General features: G+C 43.7%; 1 protein-coding gene across 5 annotated transcripts in view; it reads right to left on the reverse strand.

The window, feature by feature from the left end:
* The window catches only part of EXT2 (exostosin glycosyltransferase 2), a 203,059-nt gene extending 180,906 nt beyond the window's left edge, over window positions 1–22,153 (reverse strand). For 2 of the 5 annotated variants that reach the window (XM_017858114.1, XM_017858113.1), the window contains exons 1-4: window positions 21,388–21,507; window positions 8,175–8,740; window positions 7,144–7,233; window positions 2,061–2,177 (exon numbers count right to left, since the gene is read on the reverse strand). In XM_017858114.1, coding sequence (XP_017713603.1) covers window positions 2,061–2,177; window positions 7,144–7,233; window positions 8,175–8,740; window positions 21,388–21,456 — 842 coding nt within the window. In that variant the 5' untranslated portion in view covers window positions 21,457–21,507. Of the gene's footprint in view, window positions 1–2,060; window positions 2,178–7,143; window positions 7,234–8,174; window positions 8,741–12,655; window positions 12,838–21,387; window positions 21,508–21,862 lie in introns of those variants that run through there. The other 3 variants (XM_017858115.1, XM_017858116.1, XM_017858117.1) reach the window with 3 other exon arrangements.
* Window positions 22,154–22,912: the final 759 nt, after the last annotated feature.

Consider the following 22,912-nt stretch of genomic DNA (forward strand, 5'->3'; position numbering starts at 1 on the left):
ATTCATATGATGAAATATTCAGCCGAAAAACAAAGGAAGTACTGATTCTGTGCTATGACATGAATAAGCCTTGGAAACATTATGCTAAGTGAAAGAAGACAGGTACAAAAGACCACTTATTGTATAATTATATTTATAGGAAATGTCCAAATAGGCAAACCCATAGAGACAAAAAGCAGATTAAGGATTCTTGCCGGGGACAGAGGTTAAGGACTGACTGTTATTAGATATTAAGTTTATGGAGTGATGAAAATGTTCTAAAATTAGGTAGTAGGCCTGATGATAGTTGCACAATTTTGTGAATATACTAAAAACCACTAAATTGTACACATTAAAACAGTAAATTTTATGGTATATAAATTAATCTCAATTTTAAAAATAAAATAAGTCAACTCTGGGAGTCCATGAAGGGAGAAAAATCCAGGAAGATATCCCAAGCAACAAGCTCATGAACCACTCAGTCTTGCTCTGCACTTGCCTAAGGGTAGAAACAAAAATGTCTCAAGCTTACCTGGGCTTTACACATCGTCCACATAACAAAATTTGCTAAGTGAATGGCTAATGTAAGTTTCAGAATTTGGTCCCGGGCCACATGGCAGAACATAAACAGGAGAGAGATGTCTTCTCCTGAGAAAAGTTATCTTACTTCTCAGAGTCCACAAAGGTTTCTAAGGGGACATTTGAGATACTTAAAGAATGGTTCCAATGTTCTCCAAGCAAACTATTTCCATGACACCCATTTCTCAAACCAAATATGACATTTTTATTGTCACAATTTATATATTGGTCACCTCTGCTTCTGAGCACTTCCACACAAGTAAAGGATGCTTTTATGATGTTTGTTTAAAGCTCATTGAGATTCTCACCAGGAAATAGCACAATTTTTACATAGACTACAGAAAAAAAAGGTTACATCCATGCTCCACATCCATGTTGTCAGCCCTTTTCATTTACTCCCTCACATACTAAAATAGGAGCCAAGAAATGCCAGATACTGAAGATACGGTAATTTAAAAAAACAGCTGGACACAGTGGCAAGGGCCCTACAGTTCCTGCTACTTGTGAGGCTGAGGCAGGAGGGTCGCTTGAGCCCGAGAGTTTGAATCTAGCCTGGACAACAGAGCAAGACTCTGTCACTTAAAAAAGCAAAAAAAAAAAAAAGCAAAACAAAACCTAACCTAAGCTTCACTGCATGTACAAAATCCAAAATCCAAACAAGACAGGCTTTGAGCAAGACATCACGATGGGCATCACGTGTGTCACTCTAGGAGACGTGTAGGCTGCTATATGAGCACAAAGCATAGGAGCCAGTGCAGGGGCCAAGAAGGTACCCCCTCCACCCCACCCCAGAAGGTGGTTTCAAGCTGAAACCTAAGGCACAAGCAGGATTTTAGATCGATGAAGATGAGGAAAAAGGTCTGCAGACAGTGGAGAGTGTGTCTACCGCCCAGAAAACTGAGAGAGAGCACAGCATGTTCTAGGAACTGAAAGAAGTAAAAAGTTCTCAGACACAAAGCTAAAGATGGAGATAGCAGTCAGATGATAGAGAGCCTTGAAAGATGTTTTAAGGACTGTGGGCTAAGGACCAACGTGAATCTTATCCTAAGGGCAATGTGAAGCCAAGGATCAGACTTGAGGGTAGGAAGACCAGAGGCAGGGAAACCACACAGGAAGCTATTTCAGCAACCCAGGGGAGAGATGACAGTTCCCTGGTCTAGGGTAGAGGAGGAGGAGTTGGGGAGCAGATAGACCTAGGAAGTATTTAGGATGTAGAATCAATAGGACTTCCTACTTTGATATAGGAAACAAAGGAGAGAAAGGAGTTAAGGATACCACATGGATTCCTGGTTTAGAAAACTTGGTACACAGCTCTGTGACTTTACGGAGATAGAGAAAACTGCAGGATGAATGAGACTGGTGTGGAGGTGGGAAAGATGGGTGCCTCAGGGACCCTGCCCTGGAACTGATGTTTTGGTTGCTTTGATGCCCACCACACTAAACCTCGTCAACATCTCACAGATTCAGTAAAGGCAAACCTGGCTGGGATGAATGTACCTTACCCTGGTCCTTTCTCTGGAAGATCCACCTCAGCTGACAGTGGACTATAGACAGGAATGCTGACATCGTAGCCTTGCCGGTAAGTCCACGTAGAAAAGCCGCCACCAGCTAACAGGGCCCTAAGAGCAAAGGATTTTGTTAAATGATGAGAAAGAAGGACTTTATTCTGATACACACTGTGGAGAGGAACAGGAGTTACTGAGTCTTTATTATCAAAACCAGCTAATGTTTACGGAGTCATTTTTCTATAAAGACACTGTGTTAAATGCCTTATACACGCATCTCGGGGCCATCAGCTGCATTCTATCCTTGAATAACCAGCCTTCCCCAGGGTCCTAAATAACCTTTCCTTACTTCCCAGTTTTTAAAACACACCATAGCCCAGAGGACACCTTATGGAGAGCCTCTCCGCTGCCTTCCTCAGATCCCATTCAACTCTCCCTAGTCATACTTTATAATTAAACACATTTACAATAACAGGAATAATAACAGTTCTGCATGGGAAGACTGGTTGGGGCAGTCATTTACCAACCACTGACTGGAATCTCAGAAGACAATGGGCCTGGAAAGCAGTGGTGGCCAGAAAGTATCACATCTCATATCGTTTACACCCCAGCCTCTCTTCAATCCCTGCCCCAAGCAGTTCTTTCCACCATCATCCCAGAGCTACGTGTCAATCATGTAGCCTCCACCAGTTCTCACTGTCCATTCCAGCTACTTAGTCTTATTAACCCAATTCCCTATACAGGAAGCAGAACCTAGAATTAAACCCTCAGTCCTTCTCTTGCAGTTTGCTTGTATTAGCCTTTACTCTCCTTAATTAGAAAACAGTGACCACATTGTTTTAACTGGATCCAGCAAGTAGTACAATGACACTTCATCAGAGAAAGGAAGCAGGTGTTTATCACACCAACTTTTACTGTTATTCTCTCCCAGGACCCCAAACCCATCAAAATCACTTTCTAAGGCAGAACTCTGCCAACTGCACACACCACAAAGTCTGAGCCAAGATGTCTGAACTGAGAAACCACATTTTTTGCAATATTGATTGCTACCAATCCCCTCCCTGCCCTGATGACAACCTACATTCCCTTCTAACATGACCAGTTTAGGTTCAAAGATTTTCAAACCACCCCTGGAAATCCCACTCTGTTTATTTAAGCTTTATGAAACCAAGAACTGGTGAATGAGGTAACGCGCAGGCTAAAAACTTCTCCAGCTGCTGGTCTCCTCTGTAAAATGTAATGACTATCCTTGGTACCAACATACGGTCTTATTTTTCCCGATTAGCATGCAGCACTGAATCCGTCCAACATGAATTTGGGCAGGTTCCATGAACATGATGGCAAGCAGACTCTATGGGCCCCATGGGCTATGTGCAGACAAGCAGACAATCCATGTCTATGGATGCAATATTCAGGCACCCGGCAGTCCAGGTAAGCCAGGGTCGTGGGTGATTAGGTTATTACACTCACAGCCCCAGAGGAGAAGTGGGTGTGCATGTGGAGAGAAAGGAAGCAGGTGTATATCACATCAACCTTTACTGTTATTCTGTCCCTGAGGCCCCAAACTTGTTATTCTGTTCCAGGGGGTTAAGGTGAATGTTCAGCACTGGCAGTAGGAAAGCAGCAATCGGAAGCATGCCTTACGCTGAAGATCATCCACGTGCGATCTCTGTTTGTCATCTCAAAAAGAGCCACGACGGCAACTAGTCAAACTGGCCTCCTGCCCGCCCTGCTACTGACAAGACTTTAACTTTAAAGCACTGTATCTTCTTCTGCCAAGGTCTCCATTACATTATAATGGAGAAAATATTGTAAGCATCCCTTGCTTTACAGAACACATGTTTTACATTGACTGAAAAGTGAATTTCTGAACAGCACATTCTGTTTTCCCATTATGTATCCCAAAATCAGAGATCAGTTCCAAAGTTGCAAGAGACTGAATAGAAAACCTGCAGCTAAGGAAGTATTAATATGATGATCTGACTCCGGTCAGGCCAAGTGTTATATCACTGGAGGTCTCTCCAGCATTTTTAGCACTTTGCAGGGCTGCCTGATTCTGGGACATCTCCTCTGACACTGAGCCTTCCTCCCCATGGCCTCGTATCCTCCACCCTCCCTAACCCAGTGTTGGGCATGTTTTCTCACAGCTCTCCTGCTATCTAAGTATTCACTGAGGCTGCAAGTTTATCCTTCACTTTCCTTTAAACCATGCATGGAATCAGGCCTGCAAATTCCTCAAATATAAAGCTTCAGGTTTTGCACAAAACAAAACCCAAAAAGCAGACCGATTCTATCGGTCATCCTTATTTGTTCACTGAGTCAAACAAACTGTAAAACAATATTTGTGAGACAGGTAAACATGAGCAAAGGCTAGATATTTACTGACTATTTGTTGATAAGGAAAAATTACTGTTAATTTTCCTAGGGAGGATAATAGCATTATAGTTAGTTACATTTTTTGAAAAGGCTGTATCATGCAGAGATTCACACAAAAATCTTTACAGATGTAATGATCTAATGTCTGGGATTTGTTTCTAGATAATCTAGCGAAGGTGGAGGTGGATGAGAGTCAGGATGAAACAAGATGGGCCACAAGCTAATGATTATGGAAGCTGGACAGAGGATATGTGGGGTTCACTGTACTAGTCTCGCTTCTTTATATAGGTGTGAAATTTTCCATAACAAATTTAAGTAAATAAATATACACCCACACAGAAGTAGAAATGTGTGAGAGATATTTGCCAAGAAAGGATAATAGAAATTCGAGGTAGTAACAGTATTACAGAACATATCTGAGAAAACTAACATCAGTTAAGTCATTAAGGATGTATAAGCCATTAAATATGCTCCCACTTAAGTTAAAATAAAATGGGTTTGTACGTGTGCTTGTGTCTATATCCACAGAACAAAGACTAGAAAAATATATCATATTTAACAATAAGTATCTTTCAATAAGGGAGTGAAAACAGAGGAGGGAATCAAAGCAGGTTTTTATATTTTACTCTTTATACACTTGTATGCTATTCATATTCAACCCTTGTACAAAGTATATATATATATATATATATCATGTGTATGGATTGTTTTAAACTGCAAGAGAAATAAAAACATTTAAGCAGCATAAAAAAAAACCCATATTCACTGAGCAGAAGACATTTCCCTTCAGTGCAGGTCCTTGTATTGTATTTCCTTGAGTAAAATAATTTTTAAGTAATCACACCTATGACTTTGAACTTTAGGGGATCTTACAGCTGTCTAATCTCGCCCATCTGTTTTCTAATTTCCAAACAACCTGACATGTAGCTCCTGTAAAACCATTCTGCCTTCATGGTTCTTACCTCCTTTGAATCCAGGAGCAAGGATGAAAGATAAAAAAAAAATTAACACACAAATCTACTATTCCTTACCCCAACAAGATGGCCACCTAAGTTTCAAAATGAAATTTCCCACATGCAAAGATAAAGAAGGACTAGATGGTGATTCATTACCTGCTATAGGATTGGCTATAATCACTTACAAAAATATACACACAGGAAAAACTATTTAACCTTCCTGATCCTAACACCTAAACTCTAGCATGTACTCACACTTTCTCCTGTCTACTTGACACCTTCCTGCAGAGAAATGCAACTGCATTTAACATGTGCACTTCATAAATATAAAATCCAACTCCCATACAGATGCATATACCAAAATGTCAGCAAAAAGTGAAATGCCCCAAACAGAAAGAAGCCCTTCTGCAAAGAAATCCAGAAAAGGAGATGGAGACTCTGCATTCCTAACAGCTCTTTTCCTTCCCTTCTCTGTTCTCCAAAGTATTTCACTTCCCCAGAACAACCAAAACAGTAGCCCGCTCAGGAACAGGCACACCTGTTCTGGGGCTGAGAGCCAAATCCGCAATCGCCCTGTGTTCAGCCACTTCCTACAGCATTTGTGCACCCGGACTGCCCTCTATCGTCCAAAATGGTCTCTACACCTAAGCTGAGGGGTGGTCCTGGGGTGTTCGTGTCTTCTAGTTATAATTGTATTTCCAGACAGAAACTCAAAACTGACTTTAGATAATCACTTAAAGCAAAGAAGGTTTAGATTTAATCTTCTGGGGAAAAGGAGTATTAAGTGTCGATTTTCATAATTGATAATGTTAGCCTCTAGCAAGTTGAGAACTAACCTCAGGCTGTTTTCGGGTTAATAGCTCAGGGCGTTGCCTTTTCAGTAACAATGATTTTTAAGAGTTAAACGCCAACTGTAATAAGACTGGTGATAAACGAGTTTAGGTGAACTCTTAACAATCCTATACCTTGAGTACTGCCCAGGACCCTTATATGGGGCCCCAACTTTTTACTTTCCTCAAAGCCTTGAACCAAGTGCTAAGGGAGGTCCCTTAAGGAGCACCTCATACCAGAGCTTTCCAAGAAAGTTCACACCCAAATGTTTCAGTCAGTGGATGAAAGGGCAGATAAATACAGCAAGGGAACTCAAAGTCACTCTCATGCAGTCATGGCCACCCCACACCACATCTGCCTATTTGGAAGGTTATTCTGGAAAGAAGGAAAGGCAAGAGGGGCCAGTAATGAAGGCAGGCAGGCAGGGAGGGAGGGAGGGACAGACAGAAAGAACCCTGCTGACTGAAACAACAGAAGGTAAATGAGAATCAGCCTGCCCCCATTGCCCTCTACATTACAGGCTTTGGGTATCACTTTGACATATCCACGCTGCCTTCTCTAAGTAAGCTGTGCATCTACTTGCGGCAAATGCTCCCGAATTCAGAGAGAGCTAGCACAAGCCTGGCACACTTTCAGGGGCTGGATGTGTTACACTCAGAAGTGCACAACCCAGAGTGGGAAAACAGTTTTAGAGGCTATGCCAGGACATAGGCCCTAACTGGTTTTCCATAAAAGATTTAAGCACTTTTAAATCTTCAGGAGGAAAATACTTAGGACAATTTTCTAGTTTAATAAACAATTCTGATTACAAAGTATGCGGTAGATTTAGGAATATAATTTCACATGAACAAAAGGATCTGGCATTTACTTAATCCTCAGAAACCCGTCATAAGGACAGCCCCAAATATGCCTCCTACCTGTCTCTGGGGACATCCAGGGCTGTGTTATAATCTGGGGGACCTCCAGGCAACATGTTGAACAACAGGTGATTTGTACCTCGATCCCACCTGTCAAGAAATTTAAAACGTAGGAGAATTCATGTCTACTATGAAGAGACAAGAGTCAGTTACTGGATAACAAGTACCAAGGATCCCCAAGCCAAAATAGGGCCACTTCTCAGGTATGCTAAGCAAACTCCTGGAAATGCCAACAGCACATCAGATACAGGTCGGGCTCCATGACAGAAAAAATGGACGGACGTGTACTTCAAGCTTGTCCCATACAGAACTGCTTCTAATAATGAAAAGTTGAAAACTATCCAAATGTTCACCATTTGGTTAGAGAAACACAAACACATTAGAGAAGCCTGGCTAAATATATGGTCGAACATCTGCAAACTGGAATACTATGCAACCCTTAAGGTTATATAGTAAAAGAACATAAAATTATGTCATAATTTGGAAATATATTCGTGATATATAAGGGGAAAAGCAAAAGAGCATGTACTGTGTGATCCCATTTGGGACAAAACATTTATATACACACGTGTATGTACATTTTTAGTAACATCAAAATATTAATAATGTTTATCTCTTAAGAGGCAGGATTTCGGAATGAATCTTAGATTCTTCTTTTCGCTTACCTGTATTTTCAGACTTCTTACAGTGAATGTGTATCATGTAAGTGCTAAGAGGAGGCGGGAGCATGTTTAGATTTAAAAGGAAGAATATAGGAAGAAGAGCCACCCTTAGTTTGGAAACTCTAAGAGGCTGGGAACCCACAGCAGTAGTGCCAGAGACGGCAGACTACTCTTCACCGGCACACAGGCAGATGCTGCCACACAGGCCTCATGCTGCAAGTCAGTCCCTTCAACACACCCCGTCCTGCAAGAAGACAGCATCGGGAGGCCGACTCAAGAGCAGAAGCATTCCCATCCTTCCCTTCCCTTTAGTCCCCTGAGGGTCACTCAAGGATCTCTTGGGCGCTGGGCTGTACCAGTGTGAGATACCTAGAGAGTTGGGCCAACACTTGCGCTGTCTCCTTGATGCGGAGTGTGTTCTGGTTAAGCACATCGATGGAGGGAACAAACAGGCAGGCCCGGTTGATGTCATCAGTGTAGTAGTCACTGTCTGAGATGGCTGTGAGCAGTTCATTATACTCCCGGGAGATGGTGTTGCTGACAGGCACGCCAAAGTCATCCACGTACTTTTTCAGAGCATAGATATACACCTTGATTTTGTTCTTTGGGTTGAAGCCACAGCGGTAGACATCAAAACACGTATGCATTCTGCAACTGAGATCCCCGCGCTCTGGGATGGGACTGTTGGCTGGCAGCCTGACCACCGGCACATCACGGACGCTACGCTTCTCTACATTCCAGTCATTTGAGGACTCGATAGAATGGGGCCAGAACTGAAACATGCCAGTGGCAATGAGGCCCAGGAGGACAATGGAGAAGAGGGTGATATAGTAGATTCGGTGCTTGGTCTTCATTCTTGGGATGAGGGCAGGACCCCGGATATTATACTTGACCGACGCACACATAATGACACAGACAGCCTCTTTCTCACACTCCTGGTCACCAGGGAGAGAAATAAGAAAAATCAAGTGTTTAGGATGGCAAATGACACTTGAAAAGACTATTGAACTTTTTTTTTCTTTTTTCTTTTTTTTGAGAAAGGGTCTTACTCTGTCACTCAGGCTGGAGTGCAGTGGTGCAATCTCAGCTCACTGCAACATCCACCCCCTCAGGCTCAAGCGATCCTCGCACCTTAGCCTCCCAAGTAACTGCGACCACCACGCCCAGCTAATTTTTTGTATTTTTAGTGTAGAAGGAGTCTTGCCATGTTGCCCAGGCTGGTCTTGAACTCCTGAGCTCAAGCTATCAGCCTGCCTCAGCCTCCCAAAATGCTAGGACTACAGGCATAAGCCACCGCGCCCAGCCTCGACTTTTAATGTACCTATTTCTTTCCCTAAAGTGGTGTGGTGAAATAACAAAAAGGGATTTTGGACACTTCTTATAAACATGGCCATCAGAGAAATGCAAATCAAAACCACAATGAGATACCATCTCACACCAGTTAGAATGGCAATCATTAAAAGTCAGGAAACAACAGGTGCTGGAGAGGATGTGGAGAAATAGGAACACTTTTACACTGTTGGTGGGATTGTAAACTAGTTCAACCATTATGGAAAACAGTATGGCGATTCCTCAAGGATCTAGAACTAGAAGTATATGACCCAGCCATCCCATTACTAGGTATATACCCAAAGGATTATAAATCATGCTGCTATAAAGACACATGTACACGTATGTTCATTGCGGCACTATTCACAATAGCAAAGACTTGGAATCAACCCAAATGTCCATCTGTGACAGACTGGATTAAGAAAATGTGGCACATAGGCCGGGCGCGGTGGCTCAAGCCTGTAATCCCAGCACTTTGGGAGGCCGAGACGGGCGGATCACGAGGTCAGGAGATCGAGACCATCCTGGCTAACCTGGTGAAACCCCGTCTCTACTAAAAAAAATACACAAAAAAAAAAACTGCGCGAGAGGATGAGCGGGCCTGTAGTCCGCAGCTACTCCAGAGGCTGAGGCAGGATGAAATGGCGGTAAACCCGGGACGGCGGGCTGCAGTGAGCTGAGATTCCAGCCACGTGCAACTCCAGCCTGGCGACAAAGCAAGACTCCGTCCTCAAAAAAAAAACTAAAATAAAAAAAAAAAAAAGAAAATGTGGCACATTACACCATGGAATTACTGATGCAAGAACACAATAAAAAAAGGATGAAGTATTGTGGTCCTTATGTAGGGACATGCGATTCAGCGGGAAACCATCATTTTCAGCAACTATCGCAAGAACAGGAAACCAAACACTGCACGTTCTCACTCATAGGTGGGAACTGACATGAAATCACTTGGACCTCGAGGAAGGGGAACATCACACACCAGGAAGAGAGCCTATTATGGGGAGGGGGAGGGGGATAGGGGAGGGATTGCATTGGGATGTTATACTATGATGTAAAGAACGAGTTGGATGGGTGCTACAGAGTATATATGGGTGCAGCACACCCAACCATGGGCACAAGTATACATATGTAACAAACCACCACATTATGCAACATGTATCCTTAGAACTTAAAGTATAATAATATAATAAAACATTTAGAAATATATATCTAGATATATGAATATACATTGTATATAATTTATTTAATATTTAATACTGCATATATTTAACATAAATATTAATTCATAATATAAAATATTATTATATCCTATCAATACACATTTGCCTAAAGCAGAAGCTGGCAAATGTGGGACTCTGGGAATGAGGGCTCGGACCAAGGCAGAAAAATCAAAAGTGGAATAGCAAAAGCTGACGTGGGTGGATCACCTGAGGTCAGGAGTTCGAGACCAGCCTGACCAACATGGCAAAACCCATCTCTACTAAAAATACAAAAATCAGCCAGGCATAGTGGTGTGCACCTGTAATCCCAGCTACTTGGGAGGCTGAGGCAGGAAAATTGCTTGAATCCAGGAGGTGGAGGTTGCGGTGAGCTGAGATCATGCCACTGCACTCCAGCCCAGGTGACAGAGCGACACTCTGTGTCAAAAAAAAAAAAAAAAAAAAAATCTGTTTTCATTCACTTATTAATTCAAACCATTATTGAGCACCCATGATGCACTGTGAAGAAAACAAAGATGAAAGTAAAGACCCTACTCTAATGAGGGAGAGAACACCAAACTATAACAAAAGGCAGAATGTAAAAACACCACTGGGAAAGTATCGATAAAGTACAAAAGGGTATCAATAAGAAAAAAATTAATCTTTCATGTTTAAATAAAACATATAGTGATGATTTATAATGAAGGTGATAGTTGCATTTAGATGAATGGAAGAAATTAAGAAAGCAACGGGGCAGGAGAGACAAAGGGAGGGAGGAAAAGGAAGAGAAAGAGAGAAAGGAGAAAGGGAGGAAAAGGGCCAATGTGGCAGATTAATTTACAAAGATGAACACCAACAATTCTTTCCATCTCTGAATTTGCGTGGCACTTCTCCAAACAAAATGTAGAATCCACGTCCCTTCCCCATGAATCTAGGCTAGCTTTATGATTTGCTTTGACCAAGAAAATGTGGCTGAAGTGATGTTCTGGGATTTTTGAGCACAGGACTTGAGAGGCCCTATAGCATCTGCCTTTGCACTCTTCGAATCCAGCCGCCATGCTCTAAGGAAGCTGAGCTCCCAGTGAAAGGCAACCTACCCCAGCAGACATGGAGATCCCAGTCAAAACCATTAGGGAAGAGATGAGCCATCCCCACCAAGCTCTGCACAGATTCCGTAATCATGAGCAAACAAAAAGATTGTTGTTGTTTCAAGCCTCTAAATTTTTGGGTGGTTTCTTACACAGCAATAGATAAATAAAACAGCCAATAAGCATTACTGACTGAAATGTAAAGAAAATTTTTAGTCCTCAGCTAAAAATATAGAGTTCCCAAGTAGACTACATTTTAAGATCCTTACCAAACAAACTTCTCCTATGTGATTCCCAGATACTGTTTGCAGAGGGCAGAGCCTTGAGTGTGGCTACATCATCTGCCACAGACTTACCATGTTACTCAACAAACTATTTTGACATTCTGCATGTCAAAAATCCCAATCCACAAAAAAGCCGGGCACAGTGGCTCACACTTATAATCCCAGCACTTTGGGAGGCCAAGGCAGACAGATCACCTGAGATCCGGAGTTCAAGACCAGCCTAGCCAACCTGGTGAAACTCCATCTCTACTAAAAATACAAAAATTAGCCAGACATGATGGCGGGTGCCTTTTATCCCAGCTACTTGAGAGGTTGAGGCAAGAGAGTCACTTAAACCTGGGAGGCAGAGGTTGCAGTGATCTGAGATCATGCCACTATACTCCAGCCTGGGCAACACAACAAGCCTCTGTCTCAAAAAATAAATAAAATAAAATAAAATAAAATAAAATAAAATAAAATAAATAAACAAAATGGTATCATTCTACTCATGGATCTTCCAGGAAACCTATTAATATAATGGGAAGTAACTGAAAAGCTCACAGACCATCTTAGAGTTCATCAACCATTTTTACTTCGGATAAATGGAGCTCTCCCCATCACTGCCCACGTGGTAAACTGCTTCCTGCCTAGCTAGCTGAGTATTGCCAAGCCTTGAGTGTCGCAATCACTGTCAGTTTTTTGGGTAAAATATGCTAAACAGTCATGAATGATTTCAAGTCATATCTCTCTGAGACCAGAAACTGGAACGTAACAAGGAATTTGCTTGTCACTGACTAACATACAAAAATTCATACATTTTGAACTTAAAACATGATCATCTTTGGAGTATATACATCAGTCACTCAATATATTGTAATCGCTTTATGACAGAAATGTGGGCATGACAGCAATTTCACTTTTTCTATCATTCTAACAGCAGAACATTCCTGCCTGCTCTCATCCCTTACCAGCTCCAGGCCCACTCTATGGTATGGCTTGCTTGCCATTCTGCATGTCCTTCCTGGAGTTTGCAGACAGGAAGTTTTGGGACAAATGCATGTAAGGAGCTGCCCTCCGCTGGCCCATGTTAAAACTTCCCAAGAAGCTCTCAAGGTCTACGTGGATACTTGAATCTGTGGTTCCCCAACACCTGAAGGGTAAGAAGCACAAGAGTTCGTTAAAACAGATTCCTTGGCCCCACCACTGGAGGCTGTTATCAGTAAGTCTAAAATAGGGCCACAGAATAGGTCATGTAAAAGCAAGCTCCTCACGTATTTTGTGCCATCTGGTTTGAAACCTTTATTAATATTAGACAAACTACCCTTTAATAGTGTTTTTCAAAACTTTTTTTAAACTAAAATTGACAGTAAGAAATACATGTTATATTGTGGCCCAATATAGACAAATATATATATATATGTGTCTATAGATATTTTAAATAGTTTCACAAAACAATATTTAAGCTATGTACTGTGAGTACACAGTGTTAGCCACACAACATGCAATGAACCCTCTATTTTTCTACTCTGTTATTCTATTGCTTTTTAAAAAATTCTGGCCATAACCTACTAGATCAATTATACCACTCAATAATGGGTTCTTTATAGTTTGAAAAATAGTTTCCATATATAACAAAATTAAGGTTAAGGGAGCAAAAACTGTATTCATACATGAGCTTTACAAATCTTTATGAGTTGCAGATTAACTATAAAAAAGACATACCACAACAAAATAAAACCAAAGATAACAGAATAAAATAATAAATAAAAACACAGAAATTCATTAAAAAACACAATAGAAATAGTCAACAAGGCTAAAAGTTGTTTTTTTGTTTTGGTTTTTTGTTTTTTTTGAGACACAGTCTCGCTCTGTCGCCCAGGCTGGAGTGCAGTAGTGTGATCTCAGCTCACTGCCAGCTCCGCCTCCCGGGTTCACACCATTCTCCTGCCACAGGCTCCCGAGTAGCTGGGACTACAGGCACCCACCACCACGCCCGGCTAATTTTTTTGTATTTTTTAGTAGAGACGGGGTTTCATCATGTTAGCCAGGATGGTCTCAATCTCCTGACCTCGTGATCTGCCTGCCCTGGCCTCCCAAAGTGTAAAAGTTGTTTTTTTAAAAACAGACTAATAAAATTCTGGTAAGATTAATCAAGAGTTCAAGGAAAAAGGTGCAAATAAATACCTGAAAAGGGGAACGTAACTCTAACTGGTGCATATATTTAAAAGATAAGATGATATCAATAAACTTATGCCACTACATTTGAAAACTCAGATAACATGGAAAAATTATTTTAAAATATACTTACCAAAAGCATCTCAAGGACAAACAGCAACTCTGAGTAGTTCTATAACATTAAAGAAACTGAACCAAAAGTTTAAAAGTCTCCCTATAAAGAAAATTTCAGGCCCAGAAAATTTTCCAAGTTCTACCAAATATTCAAGAAATAATAATTCCAATTTCCCACAAATTATTCCAGAGTTCAGAAAAAAAAGAGGAAACACTCCAAAGCTCATTTTAGGAGGCCAGCACATGCATCATACCAAAACCCTAGAACAGTGGTTCTTGAAGTATGCTTCAGGCACCCCAGGCCCTTTCAAAGGGTTTATACTGGTTTAATACTGACAGTTGCTTTATTCACTTCCATTTTCCTGAGGCTACATGATGCATGACACTGCAACAGACTGCAGAAGCAGATATGATAATCCAACTGTGTTTTGTTAAGTTTTTCCAAAAGTGATAAAATATACCAATTCACAGACTCAAGATGCTCAACTCAGAGCAGAATATATATGTAAAGAAAATGCTGACAGGCGTGGTGGCTCACGCCTGTAATCCCAGCACTTTGGGAGGCCAGGTCGAGGCGGACAGATCATGAGGTCAGGAGATCGAGACCAACCTGGCTAACATGGTGAAACCCCGTCTCTACTAAAAATACAAAAAATTAGCCGGGTGTGGTGGCGGGCGCCTGTAGTCCCAGCTACTCGGGAGGCTGAGGCAGGAGAATGGCGTGAACCCGGGAGGCGGAGCTTGCAGTGAGCTGAGATTGCCTCACTGCACTCCAGCCTGGGAGACACGGAGAGTCCGTCTCAAAAAAAAAAAAAAAAAAAAAAAAAAAAAAAATTTCTAAGATTAAAAAAAAAAAAAGGAAAATGCTACTTAGATGTATCAAAGCCAAATCGCTAAAAGAAACTTAAAGAAGAATATTAAAACAGCCAAAGGGGAGAAAATCTATTCAAGGTAGATCTTAAAACTAAATGTAAAAGGAAAAACTATAAAATATTTAGACCACAATAGAGAATATCGACATCTGGCAGAGAATGATTTCCAAAACAAAATACAAAAAGCACAAACCATTAAGAATTTTCCATCAAAACACAATAAGGAAGTAAAAGACAAGCTGCAAGCCTGAAGAATATATTTCCAGCACATATAACCAATAGGGACTTGCAACCTGAATAAACAACTGTACCAAGCAACAAGAAAACACAAACAAAAGAAAACAAAACAAAACAGAAAAAAAAAAAAACAGAAAACATACTTAAACAGGAATTTCACAGAAAGGGAAAAAGGGCACATAAACATATAAAAAGATGTTTAGTCTCATTAATGGTCACGGAAAATAAAACCACAATGAAATGTATACCCAACAGCACAGGCAAATTAAGAGTCAGACACCACCAAGTATTGTTGGAGGAGATATGGAACCACAGGAACTGACTCTAGAGTCCCAAGTGGCCTCAGCAGAAGGAAGAGGGAGCTGATACCCACTATGTTAGTCTTAAGTATCACATTTTGCTTGCCACCTGTCATAGTTTGAGTCCCCTCACAACCCCGACCCCATGGGAAAAAAAAAAAAGAGCGACAAAGACAGGGGTGCAAATAGTCTACTTACTTGGGAGATGATCTCAGAAAGCCACAGTGAGGGAGCAAGGAGACAGGCAACAGGGCAAAGCCAATAAAGAGTGTGTTCTTAGGCTGGTTACTGCAGTGGGCAACGGGCTCCTAAGGCTACCAGGGGCCCTCTGAAGACTCATTTAGACTACAGCTGGTCGCTAAGCAGGATGGGAGGCTAGAGCATCTATCTGCAACACCTATCCGCTATTGGTTGAGGGTTGCTTGGTACTGTTATCAGCCCAGACCCTATATTCAAGAGCCCTATAAAGGTCTAAATATTATACTTTCTTTGCTGTACCGCTATTCTGATAAAAATCTGCAGTTCCCTTGAGGAAGGATGGGAGAATGTCTGCCTATACGTGCAGGAATGTTGCAAGATCTTTCCCAAAAGAGATCCAGCCTCCCCTTCAATTCATGGGATGTGGGTCTAAGAAGTGGCTCATATCTGAAAATGAGGTGAGAGACAGTGATTGTTCCATTGTAGCAGCTGACATCAATCTTCTGCTTGCCAGCTCTTAATATTTTTTTTAACTGATTATACAAGTCAAGCAGCAAGCACCATGGCTAGCTGCCCATCTTAGAAACATCATGCTCCATTCGCATCAGAATGGGTCAGGAATCCCCAGTTGTGAGTTCAGCCTGGCTGCCCATTCTGGGCACTATGTCTACCTTGTCTCTGATGGTTAACTGGTACCATCTGGCCTCCACTATCTCAGAATCCTATCATCCTCATTGATACTTGGGAATCCAGTTCCATAGTAACATCTCCTAAGATCAATCTTATCCTACAGAGGACAGCCAACACTGAGCTTCTCAAAGATGCAGGTCCCCTCACTGGGCATTCCCTATTAGCAGAGTAAAAGGAACAGGCCCTCCCAGGAACACAGGCAGGAGGTGCAGGTGATTCCTTCCTCAATACTCTGCCAAGATAGTTCTGATGCCTCCACCTCATTTATTGCAGTCCAAAATGTCTTGACCTTAGCACTAAGACATTTTAGGCTACATAACTCTTTTTTGTGAGGAGCTGTTCTGTACACTGGAGGTGGTTGAATAGCATCTCCACTCAGTAGAAGCCAGAAGCAACCCCCAGCTGTAACAACCAAAAATATATCCAGACATTGCCAAATATCCCTTGGGGAGGCAAAATCAGCCCTGGTTGCAAACCACTGGTAGGGGTCATTGTTGTGTCCAAGCTTCGAGAAGCCTGCCCAGCCGCATACCAAGACTGGCTCCAGCTGTCCTTGCTAGGTCACCAAATCCTGAATCATGAAAGAATGCTCACCTGTCAACAGGCTCTCTCCTCTCCAGCTTTATAGTCCACCAATACCCCCACCTTTGGTCCAATACCCTTAAGATTCTACCCGCCATTCATTGTGTTTGCCGTTTCTGCTGGTCCATATTAGCCAGATCCTGCAACTCCTAGAGAAACTGCTTTCCTGCTCAGGCAATGCTGAGATCTGAGGGGGCGAGGAGGGAGATCTTGACGAGGACAAGGATCATATGGTGAGGCATCTGCCTCAAGTGAGAGTTCTGCACAGTGTCCAGGCAAGAAGAGACTGCTGTCCTCTGCATCAGAGAGGTGCATACCTCTACTGGTCCAGGGGATCTAAGGAAATCTGGGAATTCAAAGTTCTCTGTGCCTCCACCCAAATATCTCCATCCAGGTCTCAGGGTCTCACCTCTTGCTACCATTGCACTGATTTAGCAGAGGCAACCTGTCAAGGCTGTGCATTCAGCTTCCTTTGCAGTTCTGCCACAAGTATAATCAAATTCTGGGCCTGACCTTCAAAAGAGCCTGCCCTCCAGCTGCAGGAGATGTGGCCATAGAGCCTTCTGTCTTTCACAGTGTACCCTGAGTTCATGTCTGGCTGATCTGGGTGTGGCATTCTCTTACCCCAAGGCTTCTAAGGAAGATAACAAGAGTCAGTCAACTGCACTATCCTTATCATTACCATTGTCCATACACTGCTCAAGTGCTAGAGCTACCATACTAGCCAATGCTTTTCCTTCCACCTGAGTCTCATCCCAACCCACTGCTGGTGACAGTCTTACTACAACTGTGATGTTAGAGAGTACCAGGGGTTACCAACACCTAAATTAATACTAGTAAAGGGGTCCTTGTTGCCAACTGAGGTTGAGTGATTCCAGTTTAACAATACTATCTCACACTGCTTTCTAGAGCCACTTCTAGTACCAACAGTCTTGGTTTGTGCTCTGCCAAACTAAGAGAAAACAACTTGGGTGCAAGTGTCTTGCAAAAGGTGAATCCAGAAAGCCAGAGTGAGGAAGTAAGGAGAGGAGTCAGAAGGGTGCACACCTGAGCTGGTTACCAGACTGAGCTAGGCCACAGTGCCCAGTCCTTCTATGATCCCTCTGGAGAAGCATGGAGAACACACCTCAGAGCTGTCCCTTTGGAGGATGGAAAGCCACATCATTCACGCACCAAAGCCCACCCCACACTGGCTGAGGAACGCCCCCAGACACGTAAACTCCTCCACGCTTGTGAAGTGTGTCGACACAAGCTAAGCGAACTCCCACACATCTGTTTCAAACTCCAAGGAAGAAAAGCTGAGAGATACAGCAAGCACTTGAGGTGGAATAAACAAGAAAAGAAATGAAAGGGAAAGGATGAGAAAAGAAAGGGGAAAAGCCCCTTACTAAGAAGTGCTTTACAGAGAGAGGGTCTTCCCTGTGAGCACACACATCACCTTTTATACACTTCATTCTAGCACCTGCCACATTTTATGAATTGGTTAAGTATTTGCAAGTCTGTCTCCTCTACTGGTAGTGATTTTTCCTGTAATCAATTGTTTATCTCTGCTCAGTATTCCTAGCATCTAATACAAAATCTAGAACATATATTTAAGCCAGGTGCAGTGGCTCACACCTGTAATCCCAGCACTTTGGGAGGCTGAGGCGGAAGGATCACCTGAGTCCAGCAGTTTGAGACCAGCCTGGGCAACATAGCGAGAGCCTGTCTCTACTAAAAAATACAAAAATTAGCCAGGTGCACGACTATACTCCCAGCTACTTGGGAGGCTGAGGTGGGAGGGTTTCTTGAACCCAGGAGATTGAGGCTTCAGTGAGCTATGACTGCGTCACTTCACTCCAGCCTGGAGTGCATATTTAATATAAACATAAATATTTGTTGAATGAACAAATGTCTCTATCCTTCCCAGTTCCATAGGTGCACACGGTTTAGAATCCAAGTTTTGAGTTATTATATGTGATGGTCTCTTACTATTATCTTTCCCAAATAGGAAGGAATTTCCAAAAGAGGAGGGGGATTAACTAGATATTTCCACAGACTCTGAATTTTCTGTACCCACCCCTGAACACCCTCCTCTCCCACCATCCATCATACGCAAACACATCCAAAGAGAACCATTACTCTCCCCACTCCTGCCTTTTTTTTTTTTTTTTTGAGACAGAATCTCTCTCTGCTGCCCAGGCTGGAGTGTGGTGGCGCCACCTCGGCTCACTGCAACCTCCACCTCCTGGGTTCAAGCGATTCTTGTGCCTCAGCCTCCCAAGTCACTGGGATTACAGGCGCCCACCACGCCCGGCTGATTTTTTGTATTTTTTAGTAGAGGCGGGGTTTCGCCAAGTTGGCCAGGCTGGTCTTGAACTCCTGACCTCAGGTAATCCACCCACCTCAGCCTCCCAAAGTGCTGGGATTACAGGCTTGAGCCACTGCGCCCAGCCTGTACCCCTGCCTTTGTAAATCTGTGCTACATTGGATCCCTTTTGTAAAACTGCTGGGCTAGACTGAAGTGACAGTGCTCCTGACTCAGGACACTCCAACCTCATCCCTGTAACACACAGAAGCCATCCTCCCAGAACAGTTTTCACATGCCAAAGCACAGAGAGATGGAATATCTCCAAACCATCATCCAAGGAAACAAGTCATAATCTTTCTGTCCAATGAGACTGCTCTCTACCACCAAGAAGTTAAAAGCCCCGGAAGATGACAGACTGAAAGGAATCATCTACTAATGAAGGTTTATTCCTTACAATACCATAACCTGGATCAAAACAAGAATTTCAGCCCTACAAACTTTATCGCCTTGAAACACGTCAAACCTGCTCCTGCAAAACACTGGAATCGTCTGGCTAGCTGTCAAGCACTGAGTCATTGGAAAAGTCTTTTAACCCCAATCTATGGTAAGGATGAGATGCATTTTCTGTTCCTGGAATTATTTATTACTAAAATTTGCCTGAATAACCTTTCCCTGGTGCTTCAGGTTATATCCAATCCACTTAGTCCAATGTTTTGAGTCACAGTCTCTTGTCATCTTAACCTTTTTATTTTTATTTTCTTTCTTTATTTTTTTGAGATGGAGTCTTGCTCTGTCACCCAGGCTGGAGTGCAGTGGCACAATCTCAGCTCACTACCTCAGCCTCCTGGGTTCAAGCAATCCTCCCGCCTCAGCCTCCTGAGTAGCTGGGATTACAAGCATGTGCCACTATACCCGGCTAAATTTTTTGTATTTTTAGTAGAGATGGGATTTCATCATGTTGGCCAGGCTGGTCTTGAACTCATGACCTCAAGTGATCCACCCACTTTGGCCGCCCAAAGTGTTGGGATTACAGGCGTGAGCCACTGCGCCTGGCCTCTTCTTAACCTTTTTAGAAAGGCCCTTACAGCTGAACTCCCGGGGCCACTGCTACACTGGATCTTAACCCAACCGTTCCAAAAAACAGAGGAACCAAATACAAGCAAAACCAAAAAAAGCCACAATTCATTGCCTTACTTGATAGGATTCTTTATAATTAAAGTTATTTTATGGCTAAATGCCCCTAAAATTATTCTCAATTAAAACAATACCCTTTTAATTGTGGGATTATGCTATAAGACAATGTGTGTCATTACATAATTAATATCTAAATCTTACTAAGCACTTACTACATGCCAGGGTCTGTTTTAAGCACTTTGTAGTGTTAACTTATTTAATCTTCACAACAGCACTATAAGCCAAGCTATTATTACCCTCATTTTACAGATGGGGATAGTACAGCAGAAAGTTTAAGCACCTGGCCCAATATTATACAACTGGAAATGCCAAAGCTAGGATTCAAAGCATGGCAGTCTGGCCCCAAAACTGATTATCCATTCATACCCTCACATGCAACCAGGAAGTCGGGGAAAGTGAATGATGGAAACTGAATCATCTATTTTATTAAGGTGAATAGCCTTTGAGTTCCCAAAGTTACAAACTAAGTCCAGTTAAAGTACACAGAGCACTTACCTGACTTACAAGAAGAATTTAAGACTTACAAGAAGAATTTAGATGGAGATATTTCAAGACCACGTCTTCACACAAGGAAGTCATGCACATTTCTAGATTAGCACTGCCCAATTAGTAACACCAAGCAATTCTTTGATTCTCAAAATTGTGTGCTTAGATCTGGTTCCCACCGAATGTAACAAAGCCCCAAACACCCCCTGGGCTTCAAGTTGAAACCCAGAGCAAGTGTGCTTCTGGCCACCTAGTCCCCAGACTAACATGCCCCTGGCCCCAGCCCGACACACCCCCGGGCCACCTAGTCCCTGGCCTAACATGCCACCAGCAATCCAGTTCGCAGCCTAACATGCCCCTGCCCCGTCCTGACAGGCCCCCGGCCACCCAGTCCCCTGCCTAACGCCCCCAGCCACCTAGTGCCTGGCCCAACATGACCCCGACCACCCAGTTCCCGGCCTAACATGCCCCAGGCCACCTAGTTCCCGGCCACCCAGTCCACGGCCTAAAACGCCCCCGGCCACCCAGTCCCCGGCCTAACACGCCCCTTGCCCCTTCCCCACCTCGTCCCACGGCTCCCGGCACCGCAGGGGATGCCGCAGGCCACCGCCGGGCCCTGAGGCGCAGGACATCCCCGTGGGAGTAATCAGATCCCTGTGGCTGGCGGGAGGGTGGCAGCAGGAAGGGAGGGGTCACGGCGGAGGGCGGAGAGCGGAGGGCGGGTCCCTGAAGGAAAAAAGGAGCGGACTAGGGGCGAAGGTTGGCTAGGAGGACAGGTGGGTACCAAGATGCAGCAAGCACGGCCGCCGCCGGGGGAGAAGGAGAAGCAGGAGTGGAAATCGGAGCGCTCCAAAAGCCGGCAGTCATTGTCACGGCCCCGGAGGAACTGGGGGTGGCCTCTCGCAGCCCACGGGCCTCCACGAAGCCTCTGCTCGGCCGCGCTCCCTCGGCCCTTGTCCCGACCCAGCCGCGGCCCCTGGAGGCCCGAGCCCTAGCCTCAGCGCCAGCCCGGCCGCCGCCCTGGAGCGCCGCGCTTACCTCGGCCACGGCTGCCTCCCGCTCGGCCCCGCGCTCGGTCACCGGCTCATGCCGCGGGGCACGGGCCACCTCCGCCCGGGTCGGATCGCGCCGATTCGCCAGCCACCACCTCCAGGGCCGAGTCTGGGCGAGCCAGCATCCAGCTCGGGGCGGGTGACCGGGCTCCGGGGCGTCTGACACCGAGCGCACTGCGCATGCGGGAGCGGCCAGGCCGCGCCTCCTGGTGGACAGGAGGAGTCAGGGCACCGCTGCAGTGTTGTCCCAGTCAGGCTTCGCAGTGCAATGCTCAGATACCCTCATTCATAATTAAAGAATCCTTAAACCCAAACGACCTTAAAGCGACCACGCGTCGCTTATAAAACTAACAAATATGTAGACGTTTTATTGTAATCAGTTCTGGTGAGGGTACAACATTCCTGGAGGGCAATTTGGTACTATCCATCAAATGGAAAATTCTGGTACCCGTCGTTCCAACAAGCTTTCTGTGGATACCTATGGATATTGTCAACAATGTTTGCCAAAAATTTCCACGACAGCATTCTTTCTAATCATAGCGAAATGCTAGACACAATCGAAATAAATTATGGAATTTGATTAGTGATTTGAATGTGAGAGGGTGCAATATATATGGGTAAGGAAATATCTCCAAGATATTAGTTAATATGAAAGCGTAGTCCAAAACAGAGGGCAAGTACGATCACTTTTAGGTAAACTATGCAAATGCAAAAACAAAAGGGAGAAATATGTAAAGAAGGTGCTTATATTCAGGCATGTATATAACTTTTTTCTGGAAGGAATGCAAGAAGAAATGAACAGCTTCAGGTGGAGTAGTTGTCGTGGCAGAAATGGAAGCATTTATGGCCAGACAAGGTGGCTCACGCCAGTAATCCCAGCATTTTGGGAGGTCTAAGCGAGAGGATCGCTTGGGCCCAAGAGTTTGAGACCAGCCTAGGCAGCACAGCAAGACCCCGTCTCTACAAAAACTACAAAGTTAGCCAGGCATGGTAGCACCCGCTTGCAGTACTCAGGAGGAAGAGTCTGGAGGATTGC

Source organism: Rhinopithecus bieti, unplaced genomic scaffold, assembly GCF_001698545.2.
Source record: "Rhinopithecus bieti isolate Rb0 unplaced genomic scaffold, ASM169854v2 scaffold_46101, whole genome shotgun sequence".
Taxonomy (NCBI): domain Eukaryota; kingdom Metazoa; phylum Chordata; class Mammalia; order Primates; family Cercopithecidae; genus Rhinopithecus; species Rhinopithecus bieti.